The sequence below is a fragment of the Sesamum indicum genome, linkage group LG16 (assembly GCF_000512975.1).
Source record: "Sesamum indicum cultivar Zhongzhi No. 13 linkage group LG16, S_indicum_v1.0, whole genome shotgun sequence".
Classification (NCBI taxonomy): Eukaryota; Viridiplantae; Streptophyta; class Magnoliopsida; order Lamiales; family Pedaliaceae; genus Sesamum; species Sesamum indicum.
The window spans coordinates 901,575-915,188 of NC_026160.1; the positions used below are offsets into that span (position 1 = coordinate 901,575).

The 13,614-nt window shown below is 33.5% G+C and overlaps 1 protein-coding gene across 11 annotated transcripts; it reads left to right on the top strand.

The window, feature by feature from the left end:
* LOC105178502 (histone-lysine N-methyltransferase ATXR2) lies at positions 1,613–11,863 on the top strand. Of its 11 annotated transcripts, none has more exons than XR_002288412.1 (15): positions 1,613–1,756; positions 1,852–1,927; positions 2,142–2,227; positions 2,317–2,597; positions 3,087–3,199; positions 3,315–3,346; positions 4,328–4,479; positions 5,372–5,459; positions 8,511–8,559; positions 8,653–8,707; positions 8,868–8,937; positions 9,014–9,083; positions 10,609–10,662; positions 11,027–11,083; positions 11,394–11,477. XR_002288412.1 is itself a non-coding variant. In XM_020699352.1 (15 exons), exons 1-14 carry the CDS (start codon positions 1,670–1,672, stop codon positions 11,049–11,051), a joined length of 1,284 nt encoding a protein of 427 aa, XP_020555011.1. In that variant the 5' UTR covers positions 1,613–1,669; the 3' UTR covers positions 11,052–11,083; positions 11,394–11,863. The 11 variants fall into 11 exon arrangements, 4 of the variants coding, with proteins under 4 accessions (XP_020555011.1, XP_011100291.1, XP_020555012.1 ...); XR_002288413.1 differs by having other exon boundaries at positions 10,986–11,083; positions 11,394–11,450; XR_002288409.1 differs by having other exon boundaries at positions 10,586–10,662; positions 10,986–11,083; positions 11,394–11,449.

Below are 13,614 nucleotides of genomic sequence, written 5' to 3' on the forward strand. Positions count from 1 at the left end.
AGGATGAGAGTGAGTAACATCGAGAGATAACAAAAGACCTTTGAGCCATTTCAATTCACATATAGTGCTAGCCATCGAGCGATACTCAGTTTCAGCGGAAGATCTCGAAACTGTATGTTGCTTTTTAGTCTTCCAAGAAATGGGATAAATGCCCAACATAACAAAATATCCGGTAAGAGACTGTCACGTTATAGGAAAATTTTCCCAACCAGAATCACAATAGGCATACACCGAAAATCACTATCAGCACACCAAAATATTCCTTATCTAGGACTGCCCTTCAAATAGCGAACTACTCGCAAAACAACTTCCTAATGAGCCTCCCATACTTGTTGCATTCTGAAAAAATTCACCATCTTATATTCTTAAAGTAACATGATCCAATGTCCAAGTCGATCATGACCTCTTTCTACTAATAAAAGTACAACCTTTCGTCATATCACCAACCCTTTAGAATTAATTATAAAGTCTTTATTAATTATTTGGGTAAATATCACTTTTTATTTTTTAACTATGTCACTTATAATCCAAATTTGGTCTTTTACATTTTTGACTCATCAGTTGTAATCTCCCATGCTTGAATATTCTATCAAATGTGGTCATCGTCATTAAAAATCTATTAAGATTAACAAATTTGACAAAAATAGAAAATAAAAATCATATATGTGCAAAAGGACTCGAAATGCCTAGCAAGACACGAAAGATAGAAACTCTATGCCATGTTTTCTCTAGTTGCTTTTGATGAATATTGACACTCCATTATAAAAAAACATAAACAAAACGTGGAATTGATGGGTGTTTATTAGTTCTTTAATGTAATAAGTGGATGCATATTACATTTTTGTTCGTAATTCTTTTTGATTAGTTGATTGCGGCTGCATACTTTAAACGTGCTTTGAAAAATCGTAATTTATCAGAATTGAGAAATTTTATGGCTCGGATCTTTAGTATTCTCTTATTTATTACCTGTGTTTACTATTTAGGCAGAATACCGACCATTTTTACTAAGAAACTGAAAGAAACCTAAAAAACGAAAGAAAACAAGAATCATGCTTTTAATCCTCCAAGATATCAACAAATAAATTATACCATTTGATCCCTCTATCAGCCAAAAAATTGTAAGAAAATACATCATCAAGGGATTTTAGTTTACCACGAATCGATTGGACTTATTACTACCCCTTTGACCACTCTATTCGTACATGGAGTTAGGGGAAATTGAATTTTCTTTTTTATTTTATTTCACAAATGGGCATTCAAAATTAATATATATCAATCTTCAGATCGATCATAACTTTTTTTTTTTTACTAATAAAAATATAAATTTTTGCCATATTGCCAATCATTTGAAATTAATTTTAAAGCCTCTATTAATTACTTTATCGATTATATTATCATCTAATTCATTTTAGTTTCTAAGAAAATATTCAAAACTCGGCATTATTTTATTTGGTTGTTCATCACAAAGATTACTACTATTGCATAATTATTTAAATTGGTATTATATATTTTTTTAAATAGAATATCTTAAATTCTATTTTGGAACCCATAATTCTATGGATATATATGATTTGAATAAATTTAAGAATAGAACCTATTGTTGTTACAAGTATTGTGGGTGGCGCAGCATTAGCGGAGAGAGTAGCTGTGAGAGGCTTTCAAGTTTTCAATGGGGACCTGCATCTGCCCAATCGATGCCCAATTTTTTGACCAAGTAGCCGCGCTTCTCACACCTCCAACTCTTCCCCAAATCCAGGCAGGAAGCAGTAGTACATATGCAAGTTTATTTATTTACTATTATTTTTTTTGGGTTTATGTTGGTTGTGTTAATGCTTAACAGAGCTTTTACAGGAATACTTCGAAGTGCTTGAAGCTAAAAGACACTGCTCTGGCCTTAAAGTAAAGCCAGATGCCAAGCATGGGAAAGGTACTTTTTCCCCTAGTTTTCTTATTCTGCATGTAATACAAAATTGTAGAATTTGAATATTGGGAGGTGTGTGTCTGGTTCTGGGAGAAAATCCTTCCATTGTTAGATATAATTTTTCAAGAATTGGATGTATATGAAGGTGGAATGGTGAAAAATGTGTAATGGGTTTAACTTTGTTGAAGTTTTGATATAGAGTGGTAAAACTGAGGTGCAGGTGTTCATAGTGAGGTGAACTTTCAAGAGGATGACCTTATTTTGAAGGATGAAATGCTTGTTGGGGCCCAACATTCATCTAATAAGGTCTCAGGATTGGTGGATATGTTTTTTTACTGTCAATTTTACTGTGAGTTTCTTCGTTTGTTTGATGCTTATTTATTGGAATGTGCCAGATTGATTGCTTCGTGTGTAGCTTTTGCTTCCGATTCATTGGCTCGATAGAGCTACAAATAGGTAGAAAACTGTATTTGCAAGAATTGGGGGTCTCTGCAGTTGATGGATCTGGGTCATCGGATGGAATAGGATGTAATACTTCGTCTGAGAAAACTCGCATCCCACAAGATACTATCCAATCATTAATGAATAGCAACCTGCAGTTGCCTTATTCAGAGAATTTCCCTCTTCCTTTAGTTGTTCCATGTCTGGGAGGATGCAAAGAAGCTTATTATTGCAGGTCAGCTGCATATTCCAATATTCAGTACATAAATAGAAAAAAGTAGTTTTCTTTATTTACACCATGTTCAGTGCTTTCGAGAGGAAAGGACCTTTGCTACCTTAAGATTAACATAGTAGGTATCACGATTCTTGAGGTCATTGCCCGGTCAAATCACAATTCAATTAGTTTCAGTGGTTATGAAGTTTGATGATGTGATTGAATGATTGTTTTACGAAATAACTTACTCATATCATGAGTACATTGCACCTTCAGTAATAAGTGACATTGCTATATTTTTTCAGCTACTTTTGTGCATGTTCAAGATTTTAACTCCTTAATTCGCTTTTAACTGAATTTACATCATTATAGTTGAAAATGCCAGATATTTAGAATTTGAACGCGTTATCAGATTAGAGTAGTGTGATTACTTCCTCTATTACTTACATGTAACATCTATTATGCTCTACAATTCATTTCAGCATCACATAATAAGATTTATTTTTGTAGCAAATCTTGTGCGGAAGCTGACTGGGATTCGTTCCATTCTTTACTTTGTATTGGGCATGGATCTTCATCACCGAGTACAGAAGCACTCTTGAAATTCGTGAAGCATGCTAATGGTAAAGCACTAGATTTGTTACTTCACTGAATTTAAAATTGTCCTTTAGTATGCTTCTCTTGTTATAATAGATTACCTGGGTTGATTAACTTGTTTCCACTGTCTCCTTTTGGCAGAAACCAATGATATTTTCATTCTTGCTGCTAAGGTAATTTTATTATCTGAGCAAAATTATTTTTATTTCTGAACCTTGGTCTCTCAATTCAGTTGCTAATCTAATACTATTAAATCAATAAGGGTACCTTCATAAATGTAACTTTACTCTTTGCCATTGTTATGAGAGAGAGTCCGGTAATTGAGATCTGACTTCATCTGCTAAAAGAATGAATTGATTTGTCTTCTGGAACATAATTCATCATGAAACAGTGCAATTAAATTACATGGAATGAGTGGACTTCAATCCTTGAGACAAACTAAAGATCATGGTAATGCATGGTTGTGAAAATTGAAGGAGGATAATGCTTTAGAGTTGTCTTGTAACAAGCCAAAGTTTATGTACTCGATTAAGCACAAGTGTCACAACTACAGAATGTGGGCCAATAAATTGGTTATCTCTAGCAAAGTTTCTTTGTTTTTGAAGAGATAGAAGGTTAGTAAATTTAAATATATGGAACGCCAACTAGTATCAAAGTGCTTGTTGGTTGCTTTAACAAAAGAACGAATACTGGCACCTTAGTTCATTATGAGCAACTCTATGAAATGAAAACATAATTAATGAGATCAACAGTAATCAGCTACCAACGGTGTGAAAAAAGTTGTTGTTTAAGAGAGTGTTTTTTCCCAATAATATCTTATTCAGTACATTCCCCATTACAAAGTATTAAAACCACAGGCAGTATAAGGATAATCTTAATCACATATTATCTATTTGGAGCGAATTTTATGTTAGGAGTGGTAGATTTTGGAGATACTATCTTCAAACTTGGTTAAACATCACAACTAAAAATTTCCTACCTCTCTACCTCAGATAATCTTGGCAGTAAAATCTTTATCTTTCCGTAAGCTTAAGATTAATCTCATTTATTTTTCCTAACTAACTGTAGACCAAGTGTTTTTGCATTTTGGAAAATATGGTTCATCTACTTAGCATGCATCTCTTTGATAATCATATTCTTTCCTTCTGTTATAGGTAATTTCATTTACAATATTGAGATACAGAAAGTTGAAAGCAGCTCATGTTCAAAGGGAGGGGAAGCATGATTCTTCTAATCAATTCGACAGTTGTATCTTTCCTTTGCTTTTAGAGGCATGGAAGTCAGTGTCCATGGGATTCAAGAGAAGGTACTTCAGAAGTCTTTATTTCTGAAAGACTTCTGCATTTCCTTTTTTTCCATATTCTATGCAGTATACATAACTTGCTTAATTATTACAAGGTAAATTTGCCTAACAAAATACTTGAGAGAAACAATGAAACTTTAATGACAGAATAGATAAATGCTTTTGGAAAATAATACTGAAACCAAGTATCATTAACCTTAAACATGCAATGCACGTTACTCATGCATGGTCAACATTATTTAACGATATTAATAGTGATCAATACCAACTGTTTGTTGTTATAATGTAAATTTTCATCGTCTTAGTCTCTTAGATTGCTGGTTAACCTTACCATCAAATGAGATGGTCAGTTGGAACTTTAACTGCTATTAACCAAAGGTCTTGATGAAAATTTCACTTGCATATCTACTAAGAAAAATTCTTGTAATTGTAAAAAAATGTGGCATTACATTATTGAACCTGGGTTGAGCATCAACTACAATATTTTAATTTTTCAGCTGCATCACTTATGAATTCTTCCGATACACAAAATCTTTCATATCCACACTCTCTTATGCCAAAACAAATTTGTACTTACAGGTGGTATTCGGCCTCCTTTTTCAATTACAAATGATCTCGTATTTTGTGCTTTCATGCTATTACACTCATGTGGCCTTTTTAGATCTCTTTCATCCTTTCGCACTGGTCTTTTCAACCCATCTTCACCCTTTGGTATAGGCAACCTTGTGCCTTGGTTAATAATTGACAATTAAAGTTCCTTAAAGGATTCCTAGACTATAGCTACAATGTTATTTGTTCTTGAAGGAAGCACTATAAAATTCTTCTTGAGGTTGCTTGTTATGTGTGAGACGTCATCATATAATTACTCTATTACTACATGTCAATTTGACTCTAGGTGGTGGGACTGCATTGCTCTACCAGAAGATGTTGATTCTTCTGAAAAAGTGGAATTCAGAATGCAAATAAAAGACTTGGCATTTGAGGTAATCCTACTCTTAAACATATAACAGGTATCTTATATGAAGTATAAAGTAGTTTATGATTTTAAGAATATCTAGATTATTTGCCACTTTAGTATTGCTTTATTCCATTATGAGTTCGCCAAATGGGCGGCTTGTGCACAAATAATAATATGCACCAGTAGTAGATGAGAATAAGTACAAAGTTTTACATGCTTAAATGGCATTCATGTTCTTTTGGTAGGCTCCCATTCTATTGTTGCTTGATCCTTTAATAGCTTTAACAATAAAGCAGGACAAAATTCATGAGTGAAGGGAAATAGAGGAACAAATATAATCAAGAATTTATTGACCATTTTACCGCAGTTCAGCCATTTAGGCCTGAGATGATGCTACATCAAGTAACATTTCCAGATATTTCAGTTGAGTCACTTGATTATTTTATAGCAGTTCAGCCTTTTATGTTTGAAATGATGCTATGTCCAGTAAATTCTCTTATTGATATTGGTTAAAATTACTTTAAATGTCCCTATCACTTGAAAATTTATCATTTTCGTCTCTTGAGTTCTAGTTGAAGTTTGGGGATGCTTGTTTCATTCACTACTAAACTGTAATAGGTCCGCTGATAGACAACAGAGTCGCTGACATACCTATAGCAGTTAACTCCACCCAAAGTTGCACCATAGACACCATTTGCTTGATAAAAATATAACCCAGTAGTGAAAACCCACTGCACCTGATATAATATTACTAGAATGGAAGAGACAGCGACAATTTAGCAAAACTATCGTGAAATATTAATTACAGTGACAATGAAATAACTTGCATCAATCTATGGATCTAGACAAACAAATGATGATTTTAACTATTTAACCCAATTGAATTCATGGAGACTAATAAGTTGAAAGCAACTGAATGTATTATGACCTCTGTGGTGACAATAGTAGGTACTGATGGTCTGAACAACACCTGTAACACATGCCAACCATGGCGATGCACGTAGTTGCAACCACAACATTGTCCATCATCAAGGATGTTTGATCCAACATTGCCTTAAAAAAGTCACTCCATAAAGATGAAAAAAATTAGATTGGATAACAAATAACCAACATCTCCAGTAATAACGAAAAATAAAATAAACCTCCAAAAGTGAATTGAGAACTAATTGTCAACAAGAATAAATGACATGCCATCAAAGAAGATTTTGATGAACATATATGAGACCATGAACAATGCCAACTATAGACGCTGCCTCCCCCTCAGGAACAATATGTCTTTGATCGATGCTCCAACGACTTTGTTTGCCATAATGGTTGTTAATCATCTTGCGGGTGCTTTCCTTCTCCATGCATCAAGCTATTTACATGGTGTTTAAGATACATTAATATATACAGCCATTTGTATAGGCATGTATGTGGAAAATATATTGCATGAGACGGATTTCATTGGATAGTGTAACATTAAGTGCATGTCTATTTTACTCAAAATTCTTTTTATCTAAGAATGTGTATGTAGTCCAAACTTTTGTGGATTCATGAAAATTAGAGCAAGAAAACATGTGGTTTTGGTGCACGCAGTTCGTACATTCTATTCCTACTCAAAACCTGTTAGGCCTGAGCCTTCGAGCCTGTTGGATACGAAAATTCCCTGAAACCTACTGAGTACATTCTTTAATTTACTTTATTAGTTCTTGTTATGGCTCATCCTACATAAGCTAAGAACTGATAAAGTGATTACTTTAGCGAAATAATTCAAGTGCATCCAGTTGGATATGTTTCCTACAGTTGTTGCCAAAATCTAGAAAGCTTCTCACTTCCTCAATGTTGGTTGGTCTAGGTCAGTCCACTATGCTTTCAGTTTTTATAAGGTCATGTTCTATAGCCAAAATTCATATTACTGAACTTAGCATAAAGCTCCTTACGTTTTTTCTTTGTCGTGCTGAGAGGAGCGAATTACAATATATAGTGATGTGTCCAAAATAGGTTAAGATGTGGCTTAATGCAAATTAGTACGGCAATTCCATACTCATTTACACAACTTATTCGTATGAACTTTATTACCCTATCACCACTTGGAATTAACAGCTGTTCATTTTTGCCTTAAAAATATGGAGATAGACAGTACCTATATAGAAAGAATTACATATATAGAGAGAAGCGTGAGGTAAATGCTGATCAAAAAGTTTGTGAGTACTTGATCACTCAAAAGGAGTTGAACATAAGGCAGGGTAGAAGTAGAGTTGATATATGACTGTGAGATCGATCAAGTTTTCCTATGGCAATAGTGATCACAACAGTATGGGGATGGGCCCATGTGAAATATTGTATGGGAGGAAATGCAAATCCTTAATATGTTGGAATGAGAAAGGTAAAAGAGAATTACAACTATCAGTAGAGGAGTTTTTAGTTGTGTAAAGAAAGACTTACAGATGATCAAGATCAATATAATAGCTAGGTATATGCAAGGAGAAGACCTTTTAGAATCCCATATAGGGGACAATATGTACCTTGATGTGCTACCAATGCATGAGTTCGCAGATTTTGGTAAGGGCAGGAAATTGAATCCATGATATGTGGAACTGTTAATGCTATATTTGACTAGACTTTGACTACTTGGGAAGCTTAATCTTAACTTCCAATAAATTTTGATGGTGAGGAAAACTACAAAAAAGGAAAACAGAGTGACAAGTAGGCGACTTGAAAAAAACTAGTTTTTTTTAGAGACCTGTTAATGCTATATTGACTAGACTTTGATTACTTAGGAAATTGAATCTTAAGTTTTCGTAATTTGGATGGTGATGAAAATTACAAAGAAAGAAAACAGGAGACCCAGAAATTGGAATTCTCATATGTTGAGAGTGTTGGTTTTTCTTTGGGAAGTGTGGATTTCTCTTTTTCTGGAATACCTGCAAAGTAAAGAGTTACTAGTAAGTAGTAATCCTTTACTTTTTAATAGTTTAATTTTGAGAACTTCGACTCTATATTGCAGTGTGAAACAAGGGTGAATTGCTTTGTTGTTCTGATTCTTCTCATGACCTACTCAGTGGAATCTAATCACTTGTTTTTTACTTTTTAGTCTCTGCAGCTTCTGAAAGAAGCCATCTATGACAAGGAATGTGCGCCATGTATCCTACTGTATTGAATCAGCTGCCATGATTTTTTACAGCCATTCTGATATATCATTTTTGTCCAAATGTAAAGTCCTTAATCTTTCAAAGTATTTTCGCTTGACATCTATGGTCATATTATTGGCATGTTTGAGCTGAATAACCTGTAAGTCTGTCATACTTCTCATTTAAGGTTGTGAATCATGTCATGTGCATACCACATACTAAATATTCTATTTTTTAGCCTAGGCACCTAAAATAATACATAATTTTGTACTTTTAGATACAATCATGTAATGCTAACCAATTTCTCTCCAATGTGATAGTGATTTGGTTGTAGCATCTCCAGTGGAGGACTACTTTTTGTACATTGATGATCTTCCAGTCTCTCAAAAGGTTAGGAATGTGACGTGTTGATTATAGTTATTACATCATGGAATTAACAACTTTATTGACTTGATATTCATTGTAGAAAGAAGTTGAAAACTTGACAAAACCTTTCCTTGATGCTCTTGGTGATGACTATTCAATTTCTTGCCAAGGTACGAGACTATTCTAGACCAACTTTTTTCATGCTGACAAATGATCTAAGCATTTTCCTTGAATTCATCACCAATGTTTTGTTTGTCAATTCTGAAGTTTGAGCAACTTTATTAAAGGAAATGCCAGACAGATTGGCGCATTGATACAGTTCTAATGCCCAGGGGAGCACTGGGCTCCTCATGTGTTGCAAGCTGATATTTAGGTATATTTATTGGTGCTTCAGAAGACCCTTAAAGTCCCAAACTAATCTTAGAAATTATATTTGATAAACATGTGCTTTTATATGCTCTTCACTATTCTAGTGATTTGCATTCATATAAAACTGATTTAACAGTATCCTCTCAAATTCTCAACAATGAAAATATCTAAATCTTGGAGTTAAATTGTTGTTGAGATTTTTTATGATGGAAAGAAGCTATAGGCAACCTGAATATGTCCCGACATATTTTATTAGCAAGTGTTTGAATATAGGAGCGTTTTTATCGCCATGATGTATAATGAACCCCATAAAGTATTGGTTTATATCCTCAACATTTTTACAGAAGACATTGGGCTGAACTAATCTATATGCTTCTCTAAATGAAGAAAACAATATATAAATTACATGGTGTACCAGAAAACAGCTTGTTTTACAAGCCTTCTATTGAGGCCATCAATCCTACTTTTTCAATTCCTCTTGAAACCATACTTGGATTCTGATAATATCCCTATACTATTATATGATTTTTATAACCAATGTATTCACATTATCCATTCCACAAACTTAATGTCTTGGGTTGGGTGCCTAAATGGTGCTTGTTAGTCACAGGCCTAGGTTAATTTTAATTTTGAGATCATTTTTTAGCATTCTGTCACACAATGTTTACTGCATTCATGCTATAAGAGTTGCCTCATACCAGTATTTTATAAAACTAGTGAGAACCCTATAGTTCCGTGTATGGTATACTTTATGTTAATATCATAAGCAAACTTTGAGAATCATATGGTTCTTTTCTGCACGATGTTTCAGTTAATTAAGTTTGAAGAATTCTCATGCGTCATGAAGTGATGACAAGTTATCCTTTAATCATTTGAGGGGGAATCTTAGAAATTAGAGTTGTGTAAAAATTTCTCGCATCCATCTCCCGAAAATTTGACCAGAATATCTACAAGGGGGCCCCTAACTTAAGCCAAAACAAGTAGTTTTAAGAACCTAAGCTTGTGTTATTGCTCTTATCGCTTCATTTCTAAATTCAAATTGTTTTCTAACATGCCAAAAAAGTATACCATTGTCTTTTGTGTTTCTATAACTTCCCAATTCCAGTGTTGGTGCGTCTGTCCAACCAACTTCCTTCTATTTGTCATGGTTGACTTTGTTGCCTTTCAATTTAAATTCCCTTCCACTCCCTAGAGAGAAGGAATCAGTTGCCTTATATCCATGCATATAAATTTGCTACTATTGCCTGTTTTTAGTTGGTAAAACTTGAATTTTTTGAAATTATGATGTGTGTACTATCTGCAGGTACTGCTTTTTTCCCTTTGCAGAGTTGTATGAATCATTCCTGTATTCCTAATGCAAAGGCATTCAAACGAGAAGAGGTACTTTTCCGTAAAGGCTTTACTTTGAATGTACTCTTTTTACATTTGATTTGATGGGGTCACTTTCACTGTGAATCTGTCTTCATGATAAATATTTGCTTATTTTAGTTTATGACATCTGAATTTGAGTATAAAATCTACAAGTCTTAGAAATGTCATGAGTTACACCATTCCGGAAATCACTTGCATGTCATTACAAAAAATTGAAATTATGAAACATTGCCATTTGACGTGCCTAAAGACGTTTCTGTTTGGAATACCATCTTTCAAGGGAACTACTTCTAAGAAAAATGGTTGTTTGTTTTATTCATGTATGCAAGAAGATTTAGCTTTCTATTCAGATGCTTATGGAAGAATGGTCCAGGACAAGGATGGACAAGCTACTATAGTTGCTTTGCGACCCATTTTCAAGGGAGAAGAGGTAACTATTCATTTCCAAACAGCGCCAATTTTTCAGGATCAGGCTTATATAGTTAAAATAAAGTGATAATTACATACATACTGCTAAGGTTGGTATATGCTACAAGAAAATTCCTAGATGTTGGAAACTACACAGTTCGCTCATTAATCATGTTTTACATTAGCTAAGGAGAATATGTAACTGCATGTGGTGCTGTAATTTACCCCAGTGGAGATTTGTAATATGTAAACACTTTTTACGTGATCCATTGCAAAATCTACCCCTATTGATCAAGATTAACATCTCCATTGTTCAAACTTCACGTTTTCAGGTAACTATATCGTACATAGATGAGGATCTTCCCTACGACGAGAGGCAAGAATTACTTGCTGACTATGGCTTTAGATGTAAATGCCCTAGATGCATAGAAGAACAACTTTAAGACAAGTTATACATGCGCTATCTTCAAGGATCCTCAGTTAACCTTCGTACTTAGAGAATCTGACCATGTTCGGAGAAAAGTTTCCATGCGCAATCAAATTCTTCAAAGAAAACTCTCCAGCATCTATCAGAGGAGATAGCATCCAATAGGTATATAATACGGAAACGTAACTTAGTTGAAAAAATTTCAGTTGTGTTGGTTCTTGCGGACTCAGTTAAAATGTCTTCATTTGGTGCGTTTTGATTCTACAAAGTTTTAATTTTAAGTTAATGATTGATTGCCAAAATATGTATCTTAGTACACTAGCTATCAAGTAGTATAATATGTATTGATTTCATGAAGATTTGAATAAAATAAGTACCAAACTATAACTAATCTATGATTGTGTGGACGACCGTGAATAACAAGATAGATTCTTACTACCAAAAGCAGTTATTAAAGAGAATAAGGCAAACAAACACGTTGGATAAAAATCCAAGTTAATTCGATATGTTCTTTCGAGTTGTACCAAACCTACTACTTTCAAGGAATTAGTAGATTACTCATTTCAGAAAGTAGTAATAGTATGCACTAAGATTTGGGAAAAGCTTATGCAATTAGATGAATCACGTTTATATATGTCTATATATTATTCAATTCACAAGAGTTACCTTGTCCACTATGTCGAATTTTCTTTCAGTTCATCAACATAATTAATTTAATTTAAGAAGTTATTAGACTCTCAAAATTTATAATAGGGTAAATTATATTTTTCTATTTGAACTATGCCCATTTTTGTACTTCGGTATCTAAATTTTTGTTTGTGTTAACTTCAATCTCAATTCTAAGAAATTTGCACTTTTCCATGTGAGGATTTTTTTGGTTGATTTTATTGCTTGAAAAACATAATGTGTTGTGCATACGTGTAAAATATCACATCACATAACCCTCAAAGTGCAAAATTTTGTAAAGTTGAGATAGCAAGTTGACACAAAAAAAGTTTAGATACCAATGTGTAAAAACAATCACAGTTCGAATGGCAAAATATATTAACCTATTATAGTAACAAACACTAATTCATGGACATATGAAAATAAAGCTATAGAATAATTCGGTAAAAATACTTAAAACACTATCTGAATTAGACTTCCCAAAACCCTTAGCAACAAGTAGTTCATACTGACTAAATCGAACACAAAGAAGAAGAATTTAGAAAGACTAATGGAGTAGAAAATAGGGCTTGAACGATTGTCACTCTAATGTTAGATCAACTTTTCACTCGTCTAGTTGTCTTCTCCTTGTGTTTTTTGTATGATCTTTAGTGTTTTCTTTAGCAAAAAGTCGTTTTCTTGGTTCCTTCTTTCTTTCCTTTTATCCTGGTTTTTCAATATGGTAGGAGAGAAAAGGAATTTTTCTTCAATCAACCTTTCATTCTTTCCTTTCTAATTCTATTCCTACCAAACTTCTAAGTAAAATACAATAAACGTGGCTCCAAAATATGTTTCATACCAGCACTCAAATTCTAAATAAAATACAATGAAACGTGGCTCCAAAATATGTTTCATATCAGCACTCAAATTAGGGACTCTTCAGTTACTGCCCATCGCATGTTTGATAACCCGTGGTAACGAGTAAAAGTGAACTGCGTTTCTATCCACTGGATCTTTAATAGCCCGTGGGCACAGGTTATCGTGGATGTGCTTCTGCTGAATCTCTCGATTGTTTTCATACTTGAGTTATTTCTTGCAACTTATCTTTTCTTTTTTTTTTTCCATAGAAGCACCTAAAAATATCACAAATACACCAAAGAACAAGCATCATACCACGAGAATATACAGATATTAATAGAGAAAATGCATCATACAATTTTTCCTAATCAAATTCCCCCAAACTTAAATCATGCTTATCTTCAAGCATACAAAAATTTAATTCAATCACCACCTTTAAAAATAAAATCTTATTTGATTCATTCTACCCCATTTCAACTCATATCAACATTCTAAAATGAACTTCCTGTCAAGGTGTAAGCAACAACAAACTTCATTACAAATTCAAACAAGCCACACAACAAATCAATTGTATTTAACAATCATTTCGGACTCAAAATACACAATCAGTTAACACTCTTGCT

Excerpts from the sequence above, each read along its gene's own strand:
- LOC105178502 (XM_011101989.2), top strand. The coding sequence starts at position 1,670 with ATGGGGACCTGCATCTGCCCAATCGATGCCCAATTTTTTGACCAAGTA. Across the intron at positions 3,347-4,327 it reads TTTTCATTCTTGCTGCTAAG|GTAATTTCATTTACAATATT; the intron begins GTAATTTTATTA and ends CTTCTGTTATAG. Across the intron at positions 9,084-10,585 it reads CTATTCAATTTCTTGCCAAG|GTACTGCTTTTTTCCCTTTG; the intron begins GTACGAGACTAT and ends TACTATCTGCAG.